Source organism: Oncorhynchus mykiss, chromosome 28 (assembly GCF_057628025.1).
Source record: "Oncorhynchus mykiss isolate SJ-2025 chromosome 28, ASM5762802v1, whole genome shotgun sequence".
Taxonomy (NCBI): Eukaryota; Metazoa; Chordata; class Actinopteri; order Salmoniformes; family Salmonidae; genus Oncorhynchus; species Oncorhynchus mykiss.
In genome coordinates, this window is record NC_143049.1 from 25,570,188 (window position 1) to 25,584,200 (window position 14,013).

The 14,013-nt window shown below is 41.1% G+C and overlaps 1 protein-coding gene across 2 annotated transcripts; it reads right to left on the reverse strand.

Moving 5' to 3' along the window:
• Window positions 1-1,295: 1,295 nt before the first annotated feature.
• LOC110508783 (cAMP-responsive element modulator) lies at window positions 1,296-13,611 on the reverse strand. Of its 2 annotated transcripts, XM_021589598.3 has the most exons (8): window positions 13,417-13,611; window positions 11,700-11,820; window positions 11,332-11,457; window positions 10,543-10,634; window positions 10,252-10,394; window positions 6,764-6,943; window positions 3,561-3,726; window positions 1,296-3,211 (listed from the first exon to the last, which is right to left on the reverse strand). In XM_021589598.3, exons 2-8 carry the CDS (start codon window positions 11,814-11,816, stop codon window positions 3,067-3,069), a joined length of 969 nt encoding a protein of 322 aa, XP_021445273.1. In that variant the 5' UTR covers window positions 11,817-11,820; window positions 13,417-13,611; the 3' UTR covers window positions 1,296-3,066. The 2 variants fall into 2 exon arrangements, with proteins under 2 accessions (XP_021445273.1, XP_021445274.1); XM_021589599.3 differs by lacking the exons at window positions 6,764-6,943; window positions 10,252-10,394; window positions 10,543-10,634; ... (1 more) ...; window positions 11,700-11,820; window positions 13,417-13,611 and adding an exon at window positions 5,861-6,150.
• Between the last annotated feature and the right edge of the window lie 402 nt (window positions 13,612-14,013).

A 14,013-nucleotide genomic window follows, 5' to 3' on the forward strand; every position in this document is an offset into this window, starting at 1 on the left:
CAGTAGTCTAGTGTGTGGTGCGGAAATAATGACAAGCAAACCTGGGGAGCTTTGTGTTCACATTGCCTTAGAAAAGGGAACCGAACCAAGGATTTCAAGTGAACTGAACTCAGACCACCTCTCGATTTGGTCAGTTCGGTTCGCTTCAGAGGCTCTTTTGAGGGGTCTAAGTTCCTTTGGAGTGTTCACACTGGACAGAAAAACACACGGAGTTCACAAACATTTGCTGAAAGGGACCAAGTGTGAAAACACCTTAGCACATTGTACTAGATAGACACTTGTATATTGTGTTGACATCACAGAATATAGTGGAGGGTCACAGATTGGCTTTACAACAACAGAACAGTGAGGAAAAACAGAAGTTGTTTTAAGGTTTCATTCCAACGCCCCTGTTCACAGGTCCAGCCCATCCACTCTGCAGTGTCCACAGACCTGAACAGGAGAGAATATTGTACTACACCTTCACACTAATACTTCCAGAGATGAGAAATTCAAGGCTTAAAAATAACAAGAACCTTGAGGGCAGTTAGTAGAGCAGAAACAAGGTATAAAACAGTATTGTTTCCTAGCTACACTATAAAGCAATACACTGTTCTTGTACTTGAGATAGTCTGTATCAAGGCACAAGGCGAGACCCAGATGCAGATGGTTGGAGTCTTACTCTGTTTAATAATCCAAAGGTGTAGGCAAGAGAATGGTCGTGGACAGGCAAAAGTTCAAAACCAGATCAGAGTCCAGGAGGTACAGAGTGGCAGACAAGCTCATGGTCAAGGCAGGCAGAATGGTCAAGCAGGCGGGTAGAGTCCAGAAACAGGCAAGGGTCAAAACCGGGAAGACTAGAAAAAACAGCAAAAAAGAATACAGGAAAAAACCGCTGGTTGACTTAAATACACTGGGGAAAATAAGCCACACCTGGAGGGGGTGGAGACAATCATAGAAACAGGTGAAACAGATCAGGGTGTGACAGTATGTGTGATATAATGGTATAACAGTGATATTCCTTCGGGACTCTAGGGGAGAAAATCTATTTCTTATATGCATTTCTGATGCCTGGAGTATCATAATGAATTATGTTAGAGCATCATGAAGATGTAAATTGTCTGGTGTAACACTTCTGTTGTGAAATGTTGTGATGTCAGAGTTAAAGGTATCTGAGGTGAAGAGAAATTATGTTGGTTAGTATTTGTTCATCCTTGTGCTTGTTATTTCAGAGGTGAGCCCAAAGGCATTGTGTGGTACAGACTTCAGTCCATACAGTGTGTAGTTTACTGAATGAGGATTAATCTAACACATCATTTCAGTGTAATTCATACTGTGGTATGGACATTTTATTAGAAATAGTATATTTTGACAATATTCAAACATAAGAGGGATCAATACACATGAGGTGAACATCTGGTTTTAAGAGCTAACCTGTTTGACATACTTTTCAATTCTATCCAAAACATTTACTGAGATCAAATTTATTTTACATCTCACCTGAATTGTATAACTACTGGCCTGACAACAAACATACAAAGGACATATACATGTAAACAGAAAGGTTATCAGGAAATTCAAAGCAAGCGGGAGGCTGCAAAATCACTGCAAGCAGAACTGGTATGAGGAAAGAATAACAAAGCTACATCATTATCATCATCATCTTCATAGTCAGGTCTGTGCTCTCATGGACATACCTTTCAAACAGAGCAGTCATGAACTCTATTTTTACATGCCAACTGGCACACTATTACCTATTTAGTGCACTAATTTTGACCTGGGCCCATAGAACTCAGGTCAAAAGTAGTGCACTATAAAGAAAATAGTGGGCCATTTGGGCCATATCTTATATGTTATGATCAACTAATTCACATAAAACGCTTATAATGAGTATCAAAATACCCAAACGTCAGCTTATCAGCACTTTCAGTGCTTCTTTTGTACAGTACACTGGCACAGCACAGTACTGTTCCGAGACAGACAGACAAAGGGGACAATGACTGGTGAGAGATTCAGTGAACATCAAATGTAGCAATTTTGTGTGGTAAAGCAGTAGTCATTTCAAGATGGTCTTGGTGAGATAAGATTCCTCCAATGGCTAGAAATATATAATTATTTTAGATACACTAATCCGAGGGCCACGCCATGTTAATTTGACATTTTAAATTGAACTGTGTTGTTTGAAGAGACCAAGTGAAAGGCGTATACTCACATCCTCCACACTGGGTTTTACACATTGATTCAGGTAACACGTGAAGTCATTAGACAACCCCGATTGACAGTCAAAAGGACAAATATAGAATTTCAAAACTAAAATAATTTCGGAAAGTGTATTTACTCATCACACTGTCCTGAAAGAAGAGGTCCACCTGATTTAACAAAGGTATGTTGACAACAGCCAAGGTGAGCAGAGAAGTACAGTAATATAAGGAGAACAACTGTAGCTAGCAGTGACAAGTAAAGATATATAGGTTTAGCCTGGTCCCAGATCTGGTTGTACTCTTGCCAACTCAAATGCTTTCATTGTCAAGCCAAATGTGATAAAAAAGTAACAAGGAGTTGGCATGACAGCACAAACAGTCCGGCTGTGGTAGGTTGACTTGCTGGTGAGTCTGCGTGCACTTAATGTGAACTTGCTGGCTGATAGTGAGGCTCTTTCGCAGCTTCTGCTTTTCAAATGCGGTGAGCCAGTGGTGGTGAGCGGTGTGCCTTCAGGAAGCATATCTACTTCCTCTTCCTCTGCAGGCTAGCATCTCATTGGCTACCTCCCTGCAAACAGCAGAAGCAAACGCGTCTGGGCGTCACTTGTGTATTCACATACAAGCGCAAGGACAGACAGGGGTCCTGTCCGGAGCAGGACTTGACTTCAGCCCGGAGAGCACAAGCCTACGGCCACCTAACAACCTCCGGTGCAGCATCAAATTGACTGGGCCCAAACAAGCGGAGTAAACGAGAAACAAAGACAGTGAAAGTAGTTTTCGTCCCAGAGTCTTTTTTTTACAGCAGTCAATCTGTAAACTCCACTCTGTGCATTCTCAGTAGGATCTCTCTCTCTCTCCTGGCACAAGGCTGAGAGCAGCTACTCAGCTACTCATTCTTGTGGCAGTAAATATCCTTTAGCGCTTTGAGTTCCTCAATGAGGGTCTTGTTTTGGTTTTCCAGCACGGCGACACGGTTCTCCAGACACTTGACATACTCTTTCTTTTTCTTGCGGCACTCCCTTGCAGCCTCCCTAGAGAAGACAGAGTAAAAGAGACAGCGGGAGAAATCCCAGCTCTAAGCACCAATCAAAAACACTTTAGAGACTTCCCATAACATCCAGTCAACCTTTATAGATAATCAATTATCAAAGGGGTGCTTTAAAATCTACAGGAAACTGAGAATGAGGACCATGAATGATTTAGAAATCTGTTCCCCTTTTGCAGTTGTTGACCAAATTCAGAGCAACAGAGTAAAACTAGTATGTGTCCCAAAAGGCACCCTATATAGTTCACTACTTTTGATCAGGGCTTCTGGGAAAAAGTAGTGCACCATAAAGGGAAGAGGATGCCAATTTGGGACGCAACCTGTGTCTGTCTCACCTGTTCTTCATGAGGCGGACCTCCCTTTTGCGTGTTACCTCCTCAGTGTGCACCGGGGGATTGTGCATGGACAGGGAGCCTGGGGACGCAGCCATCACCAGACCCTGGGGCAGGCCCGACGAGGTGGGCGAACGGAGCTGGTATGCCGGCATATCTCCAGTGGCAGCTAGGGGACACAGACAGAACACCAGGGTTCATTTTAATAGTACTTCTTTTAACCAAGTTTATCACTTGCACAGACAGACAGGACATCAGAATTGGAAGTGATTACGTCATTTATTCAAGCAAGGTGGTCACTGGAGAACAAATTCTCGCTTGCATTGACCACTTACCTATATTTAGCTCACTGGGGCAAAAACTAAGTGCTGTATTTTTTTACTCCAGTCCTTCAATCACACAGATTTCTCATCTTCTATCTCCTTAGAGGATAAGCGACCATAAATTAGACATAAACGCTGAACACAAATCATGTAGATGGGTCCATTTCACAACAACTAACAACAACTGACCACTTGTTTAATGTTTTTTCAGTTAAAACAACCAGACAAGACCAGATTCCAACAGACATTTAAATGTTATTTTTCTACAGACAGATTTAAGATCACAGCACAGGTGCCAAATTAGGGAGAGTAGGCCTAAGCACAGATCTAGCTTTGTGTGGTTTGAGTACCCACATGAACAAATACTACAGTTTACTATAGAATACTACAGTACTTACTAATGAATTCTGTAGTATACTGTAGAATGCTATACTACACACTAAACTATCCCTTGATCATGTGTAGTACTTTCTATAGAATGTTGTGGTATACTGTCCGGGGTGGGGTGTTACTACAACTACCTCCTTGACATGTCTTTGTCAGACTATGTTAAGACAATCGTCTTTCTGGTAGCTGGGTGGATAACTGCCATCCAAGTGAAAGAGAAAAGACAGTAGCACTGGCTGTAGCCTATGTTTCAGCCTACAATATTTGGTGATGATTCACTACTGATTCATTCATTTTGGGGTCAAACAAATGTTGTACTGTAAAATTGAGTAGTGTACAAAGTAGTCCAAAGCAGCGATGTGATCCTCCATTCCCCCACTCACTTTCCGTACTGTACCCCTCTTATCCATCTCCCAATCTACATTTCTGACTACTATCGGTCAATAAAAAAACTAGAAGAACACAATAGATGTATAAAAAACCCAGAAGAGAACACATGAAAGTATTTCCAATGTGCTCCTTGGTGTAGGAATGTGGTTCTGATCTGACCACTAGTATGTTGATAAATGTCTCTCTGACATTTCCTGATACTCGAGAAAACTATCATCCTTATATGGCAAGAATAAACACTTATTCAAAACAACTATATTTTCACAACAAAACATTTGACTATTTTTTCCATTTATGAATTTATAATAGCCCAAATGCCACCACTGCCCCCGTGTTTTAACGCAAGAGTGAGCAAGTAACAGCTTGCAGATCTAAAGGGATAAACAAGGCTGAATTCTTCTCTCTCCTGTCGTTATCGAAGTGGATGACTAAGCTGGTAGCGCTGAAGCTGTGATCACTGCTCTTTCACTGCTCCCACAGAGGGCTCTGTTCTGTCTGGAATCACAGTATGACTCCCAGCTGACGTCAATGTGAGTCTCACTCGACAGTTAGCATTCTCATTTCCCTGGCCCCATCTGGTTCCAGGAAACCGGAGTGACGTCAACGCCACCCCTCCCCCTCCCTGGCTGCTCCAGAGAAGCGTTCTGTTTGAGTGTTTTAGGGGGCATTCAGACAGACAGGAACTGGGTTGAGCAAGCTAACTAAACACTTACTACCATGTTCGGTCAACATAATGTCTAGCTTTTCACTATGGGAATGTTGAATGGTAATTATACAGTACTCTTGTAATGTTTTCAAGTCTCAGAGAGAGAACTGTGGGCAGGATGCCTCTGTAGTAGATATCTATTAACCTGAATTAGTTAGTCAGTGCACATCAGTTTGCTAATACTCTGAAACACAGTTGAGGCTTCCAACTGAGCCAACTGCTATGACTTAATAACTATGGTAGACTACACACACACTTTTGAATACATTTTAAAAGTTATGTAAAGACACTTAACAATCCAAACTTTAAAGTAATTACTCACAAAAAAAAACATGTATTTAGTCCTCTAAATACAGAAACAATGCAAGTAAATCTCTGAATTGAACAACAATGCAGGTATACATTGTTTATCACTGCCAGCATGATACATTTAACTTGCTATAAAAATTAAACTGAGAAATACTGAGAAAGGAAAACAGACAAAGATAGTTACATACCTGATTCAGTCTCATCTCCAGTAACAGCCATATCTTCTACTCTCTAACAATCTGGGATCCACAGTATTACACACTTTCTCTCTTTTTATCTAGCTGACTGTGTGTCTTTCTCTCTCCCTGCCTGCCTGCTCTCTACATGGAGTGGACACCCATCAACTTTGCACAAAATTAAAATTAAGGACACTGACATCACAATGACATCATTGGACCTGCTGAAGTCAATAAGACACTCTGCCTCTAGGCCCCTCCCCTGCTCTGCTCCTGGATCAAATGCTAAAGTGGAGCAACACAATGCAGCAAGATAGGGGAGGGAGGGTTAGCTGGTTATTTTTAGACCCTATGACGCAACTAGGCGATGTAGAACAAACATTAGAATATTGTGCCCAAGTGACAGCAGCCGTACTAATGTGAGCACCCTGATTGAAGCACTCCCAGGCGATTCACTTTTAATACTTGTTATTAATATATGATTATTAAGCTTTTCATTCATTTCTCTGAAAAATAAGGTAAATAAGTTCAGCCTAATAAAGAAGTAGCCTAACAGAAAGGTTTTAAAATAATAAAAAGTGGGAAATGTTCCAGTTGTTGGATTGATAAAAATACTGACGTTTTACTGAAACCCCTGAGGGGGAAAAAGCGTACATTACTCTGGTGGACATTACTTCAACTAACATCATTTGAATCTATTCTACTGTTAAATCATAACACTGGTTCCATAGTAACATTACGGGGTCAACCAGCCAAACTTTACACTTTTTAGAGACAAACTAGTCAAGCTCCAGCCATTTCAAGAGCTTCCTTTTGTTCATTTACCAAATTAATGCAAATCTATAAGTTGATGAATCACACTTTTCCCTACATAGTGCACTACTTTTGAGTTAATTTAGGTATAGGTGTTCCTACCTTGTATCACCACCTGGCCACCTTGTACAGAGAAGAACTGCTGTCCTGAGTCCCCTGCCTGGGTTGCATACTGCAGGATCTGGGGTGTACCAGAGTTGGACATGGCCAGAGTCTGTACGCCCTGCAGACCCTCACTGCCTGGGCTGGTTATCTGGATGGCTCCCCCCTGGGTGATGGCAACTGAGGAGGGACACACATTTTTAGAAGTGATGGGTTACTCAGAGGTATATTGTGAATGTTTGTGTGAATCTTATTAAAACTTATCTGACCAAAATATAGATAGTAAATGTGCAGAGCTAAAATGGAGTGTGCATTTCTGACCACTGCTACAAATAGCTGATTATCAGCTGCTTCTAAGCAAGATGTTTTGGTCCATTAGATTAGATGTTTTGGTCCATTAGATTAGATGTTTTGGTCCATTAGATTAGATGTTTTGGTCCATTAGATTAGATGTTTTGGTCCATTAGATTAGATGTTTTGGTCCATTAGATTAGATGTTTTCCTTGAAATAAAGGAAAGTACTGTACATTATGGAAGGTCACTGGCTTATTGATGCACAACTGTAACCTGGAGAATTTGGCCTCCACAATGAATCTTCCGTTTAAGATCTCTTACACAATAACACAAACTGGATATAGAAATGAATGTCAGGGTTCTCCCCAGGATAATTTCAGAAGGTGGTGCTGTGGAGTACGGCACGGGGGAGGCCCTGAAAAGGGCCAGTGTCCCGTTTTGGACTCAAATGTATGTGGACATCCCTTCAAATTAGTGGATTTGGCTATTTCAGCCACACCTGTTTCTCTAAGAACGGGATCGGCTAGTGCTGAAAAATCGTCTGTTCTCGGTTGCAACACTCCGAGTTCCAAAATCAGCACAAGAACTGCTCGTTGGGAGCTTCATGAAATGTGTTTTCATGGCCGAGCAGCCGCACACAAGCCTAAGATCACTATGCGCAATGCCAAGCATCGGCTGGAGTGGTGTAAAGCTCGCCACTGGACTCTGGAGCAGTGGAAACGCATTCTCTGGAGTGATGAATCACGCTTCACCAACTGGCAGTCCGACAGACAAATCTGAGTTTGGCAGATGCCAGGAGAACACTACCTGCCTGAATGCATAGTGACAACTGTAAAGTTTGGTGGAGGAAGAATAATGGTCTGGGGCTGTTTATGGTTTGGGCTATGCCACTTAGTTCCAGTGAAGGGAAATATTAATGCTACAGCATACAATGACATTCTAGACAATTTTGTGCTTCCAACTTTGTGGCAACAGTTTGGGGAAAGCCCCTTCCTGTTTCAGCATGACAATGCCCTCGTGCACAAAGTGAAGTCCATAGAGAAATGGTTTGTCGAGATCGGTGTGGAACAACATGACTGGCCTGCACAGAGCCCTGACCTCAACATCTTTGGGATGAATTGGAATGCCGACAGCGAGCCAGGCATAATCGTCCATCATCAGTGCCCGACCTCACTAATGTTCTTGTGGCTGAATGGAAGCAAGGCCCCGCAGCAATGTTCCAACATGTAGTGGAAAGCCTTCCCAGAAGAGTGGAGGCTGTTATAGCAGCAAAAGGGGGGACCAACTCCATATTAATGCCCATGATTTTGCAATGAGATGTTTGACGAGCATCACATAGTGTATATACACTACCGTTCAAAAGTTTGGGGTCACTTAGAAATTCCCCTTGTTTTTGAAAGAAAAGCACATGTTTTGTCCATTAAAATAACATCAAATTGATCAGAAATACGGTGTAGACATTGTTAATGTCGTAAATGACTATTTTAGCTGGAAACAGCTGTATTTTATGGAATATCTACATAGGCGTGCAGAGGCCCATTATCAGCAACCATCACTCCTGTGTTCCAATGGCATGTTGTGTTAGCTAATCCAAGTTTATCATTTTAAAAGGCTAATTGATCATTAGAAAACTCTTTTGCAATTATGTTAGCACAGCTGAAAACTGTTGTTCTAATTAAAGAAGCAATAAAACTAGCCTTCTTTAGACTAGTTGAGTATCTGGAGCCTCAGCATTTGTGGGTTCGATTACAGGCTCAAAATGGTCAGAAACAAATGAACTGGAACTCGTCAGTCTATACTTCGTCTGAGAAATGAAGGCTATTCCATGCGAGAAATTGCCAAGAAACTGAAGATTTCGTACAACGCTGTGTACTACTCCCTTCACAGAACAACGCAAACTGGCTATAACCAGAATAGAAAGAGGAGTGGGAGGCCCCGGTGCACAACTGAGCAAGAGGACAAGTACATTAGAGTGTCCAGTTTGAGAAACAGATGCCTCACAAGTCCTCAAAAGGCAGCTTCCTTAAATAGTACCCGCAAAACACCAGTCTCAACGTCAACAGTGAAGAGGCAACTCCGGGATGTTGCCTGTGTTCTTTTGCCCATCTTAATCTTTTCTTTTTATTGGCCAGTCTGAGAAATGGCTTTTTCCTTGCAACTCTGCCTAGAAGGCGAGCATCCCGAAGTTGCCTCTTCGCTGTTGACGTTGAGACTGGTGTTTTGCAGTTACTATTTAATGAAGCTGCCAGTTGAGGACTTGTGAGGTGTCTTGTCTATAATTAGATACATGCATTAGCATTCTCTCAAGATGCTGAAAGAAAGAAATCCAATTTTTTCACTCCTGTTTTCAAGTCAACATTTAGCCTTCATTTGGATTATAATTTTACTGCAAGAAATGCTTAATTCTGCAGGAATTATTATAAAGGCTATGTGAGAGGTTATAGACCTACAGTCAGTGTCCAGATTTCAGTTTCCATTCAACCCATCTAAACAGTAGGTTACAGTTCCCTTGATGTGCTATATGCCTATTTGAAGTCCTGTCTTATGACTATCGAATTTGTATAGCGCCTCACAATCATCACACATAACATAGCCTGCTATCATCCTCTTTTACCACTTCACCTAATCTTTCCCAAACATTACTTTTCTGGTCCCCCCTTCTCTTAATGTTCAACTCTTCATTTTGCTGCTTTTCTCTTATTTAATTAAATGTCAATATTGTCCTATTTGCATCTGTGGATCGGCGTTAACATTTTCTGCAATGGTAACGTTTTCTGCCTGTTCCTAAAAGCATTAGGTGATAGGCGTGCAGTCTATTTGGTACGTGTCCAGTTTGGCCCTAAAGGTTAGGCTTACGCACTAATACCAGATAGCCTAAAATAATTTAAGAAAACCCTAAATTTAGCCTATAGATATAATTTGCACACAAATTATACATTTATGTATTTTTTAAGGTATTGTTTTCACTTTATTCAACCACACAATATTTAATAACCCTAAACCCGCCCAGCTCTCAGATATAACTGTGGTTATGAGTCAACCCGTGCATCACCAACTCTTACATTATTTGGGGAGAACCCCCAATGTCACAATAGTGAGTGCACGTCAACATTTTGACCATAGTTGCGTCCTAACTATGGCAACCTATTCCCTGTATGGTGCACTAATTTTGACAAGAGCCTAATGAAACTCACTGTATTGGCCGCTGCTGGTCTGATAGATTGAAGTTGGCACTTGAACTGCAGGCACACTGGAGGATGGAACCTCATCTTCGGGTTTCTCTTCCTCGATTCTCGGAATTGAGGAGGAATCTGATGATAGTTCATTGAGGATTTTTCTGAAAGAAAGAGGAAAGCACATAATAAACTACTCTGCTTCGATTGCTTTGAAATGTCATTGCTTGTTTATCAAATTACATCTTGCTCCCTTTATAGTGCACTACTTTTTGTTTGTTTCATATTTGCAACGTTTTTATGTCTACCAACCGATAAGATGGGCGTCTTGAGAGAATCTCTCTTCTTTTCTGTGTGTCTGTGGCTGTTGACTCCCCATCTTCAAGCCCAGCTATGGAGGTTATCTGGAGCAAAGAAAAACACTATGAAGTCTGAAAGTAATGCATTGATATGATCCCTGTGTACGGTCACCTCCCTCCATTTAAAATACCTTACTGAATACTGAAAAATAAAAGTCATTCCCAGTGCTGAAAACAAATTTGTACAATAGTAGAAACCTCAGGGTGTTTCCGAAATGACACACTATTCCCCCACAGGGCTCTGGTCAAAAGTAGTACACTATATAGGGAATAGAATGCCATTTGGGACAGATTCTCTGTAATTTAGAGAATAAAGGACAACTAGGGTGACATCACGTGCTGATTTGTCTAATGAAAGCAGACAGTGTGTTGTCTTAGAGACAGTCAGACACAATACAACATTCTGTGTACATGAAGGTTAAACTTTGTGCTTTTGCTAACTTCAATGGTGTCATTGTCAAGCCAAGCATGTTTGGAATGATAAAGAGTGACAAGAATTTTGCATGATGGGACAAACAGACTGGCACTCAAGCTAAGAAACTATAGCTACAAGTACGCAAAACCATTCTTTGGTTTTTCTATGGGGAAAAATAACTACTCAGTAAAATAACACAATGCAGATTTGACTGAATTTAGCCAAGAAGACTATAGTGACAAAAGTCTGTATCCCAAATGGCACATATTCCCTATATAGAGCACTGGTCAAAAGCAATGCACTATATAGGAATAGGGAAGGAGCTACCTGTACATTCTGCATCTGTGGTGACTGGATGACAGAGGCCTGAGGAGCCTGGATGACACCCTGAACATGAAGTGTCTGCCCACTAGGTAACTGCACCACTGTCATGCCAGCGGAGTCTCCTGAAACCTAGAGGAAGACGAGAGATGTTCAATTATTTTACAAGCAATTTAAACAATATTTGAGAAATATTTGAGGAAATGCAAACGCCTTGTCATTTATTGTCATATTTGTCTTGACAATGAGTAATGGGAGTTGGCAAAAACATAGACAGAACTGGGACCAGGCTATTTAGACCCCGATACACATCTGAATTATAAGAGTGATGATGAGTGACATTGGCCACAACACACACTTCACAAAGTATCTACCTGAGTGATTACTGCAGTGGGTGAGTTGGATTCACTCTGACTTGGATCCTCATCAGACAGAGAGTCATCAAAACGTCCCTCCTGCTTTGACGACACAACCTCTGTGTCCATGGTCATCGGACTGGAAATGTCAGGAAATTAGGCAAAGTACAATTAAAGTCTACTTAGCTTGGTTTCTTTAAGTTTAAGGTTATTTTAAAATCCATAATTATTGGGACAGTGACCATTTCGTTTTTTTTTACTCTGTGCTCCAGCACTTTGGATTTGAAATTATACAATGACTATGAGGTTAAAAGTCAGCTTTAATTATTTGAGGGTATTTTCATCCATACCGGGTGAACAGTTTAGAAATTACAGCACTTTTGGTACATAGTCCCAATATTTTAGAAGACAAAAAGTATTGGGACAAATTCACTTGTTTTTTTATTTAACTAGGCAAAGAACATTCTTATTTGCGCTGCCCTATGGTACTCCCAATCACGGCCGGATGTGATACAGCCGGGGGCTGTAGTGACACCTCTCGCACTGAGATGCAGTGGCTTAGACCTCTGCACCACTCAGGAGCCTGACTTATATGTGTAAAGTAGTCTAGTACTTGGTTTAGTACTTGGTCCCAAAGTTAGGTCTTCTCCTGTGCTGTAACCATACTAATTAAACAGGGATACACGTGTTTTAAATAGATGCAAGGAATGCTTTTGTGTCTTCGCTTGTTGGAATACATATGCAACAGAGGAGGCTGGTGGGAGGACGTGTAGGAGGACGGGCTCATTATAATGGTTGAAATGGAACAGAATCAAATGTGGTTTCCATTTATTTGATACTGTTCCATAGAATCCATTCCGGCCATTACAATAACCCTGTCCTCCTATAGCTCCTCCCCCCAGCCTCCTCTGATATGCCATCAAAGTTCCAAGAGCTCTTCATAAAGTTTAAGTCAAGTGGCCTTCAAGTCAAGCATTACAAGAACACAGTTCAACCAGAAGGTTGATGTGATTGTGAATCAAATGAATGTATTCAATGCAATGTAGTGTTAAATATGACAGTTGCTATTGCTTGGACCTTGGTTCATATTTTCATTTAACTTCCCCCCCATGGAGCAAACATGCGCCTGTCTGAATTCGAAATGGGAGGAGTCTTGTTTCTAAACTGGTTAGTTTGTACCTGTAGCGAGGTTGTTACATATGAAACTTGCTGCTACATCTGTAGCCATATTCAGCACCTAAAGAAGATACATTTGGTACATTTATTAAAAGGTATTGCTGACAACCACAATGTATTTTCTTCAGTAGCTGGCTAACGTTAGCTTTTCAAAAAGAGAAGAAGAAGAGAACGAGAATGGGGTTGCGTCGTTTAGCTATGCAGCTGTTCCATAGAAATTGCGACTCGCACCGAAAAGCATTAAGGGTGGTAACGTTAGCTTTAGATAATGTAACTAGCAGCTAACTAGTAGCAGGGAGTTACAAAAAAAAGTTAAGTAATAATATACGGTCACTGGTTGGCAAGCCAATTGTCACTGTATACCATGTCAGCTAGCAAGCCAAACACTATTGCATTTGTTTCTGTGCATGAAGTTGTTCAGCTGGCTAGCAAGCAGGAAGTAGATTCGACTGCGAATCGAAAGTTTGTCCATGCGTCATTGTAAACCGTGAACGTTCTGTCTTGTCGCTCCTTTTTTTCTGGGCTTGTGCCGCGAGTAGGCTACAGTGTAATAACTTACCAAAGTTATAAATTACGTAGTCAGACTCGTCACTAATTATGGTAGGAGTGGATGGCTCGAGCCACGTAGTCCCCACGTCAGTCCTGATGATGCAGCGCTAAAATGTCGACCAAGCACTCGTCCCCTCCAACTGAACCCTACAGAAAAACACTACACGTGGGAGGAGCTTCACAGATTACTGTACTCTGCTACTGTAGCTAGACTGAGGGCAAATCATTCTGTTCATGTTTAACGTTAGACAACAATGCACTGGATACACTAATAATAATAATCTTAGAATTAACCTTTGACACTGTATATTACTAGCAATACTGTGAGTTAAAAATAGTATAATAGTGTTTAGACCTACTCTTTGAAATTTAAAGAGTTAGCCTAAACATTGTAATTATATTTTACTTCTATCACATGTGCACAGTGAACACTTAACATTGATCGTATTTTTTTCAGATCATGTTGTAACTTGTAATGTAAGCCAAGAGTTGCCTGGCTGCACAAACTTCAGTTGGAGTAGTCAGGCAAAGTTTACAGTATTTCAATTTTATCTGGATGTGCCATCTAGTGGTTGTAAATGGGAAAACAACTCTGGTTTGAAATGTA

Excerpts from the sequence above, each read along its gene's own strand:
- LOC110508783 (XM_021589598.3), bottom strand. The coding sequence starts at position 11,816 with ATGACCATGGACACAGAGGTTGTGTCGTCAAAGCAGGAGGGACGTTTT. Across the intron at positions 10,395-10,542 it reads TCAAGACGCCCATCTTATCG|AAAAATCCTCAATGAACTAT; the intron begins GTTGGTAGACAT and ends TCTTTCTTTCAG. Across the intron at positions 3,727-6,763 it reads TGGCCAGGTGGTGATACAAG|CTGCCACTGGAGATATGCCG; the intron begins GTAGGAACACCT and ends TGTGTCCCCTAG.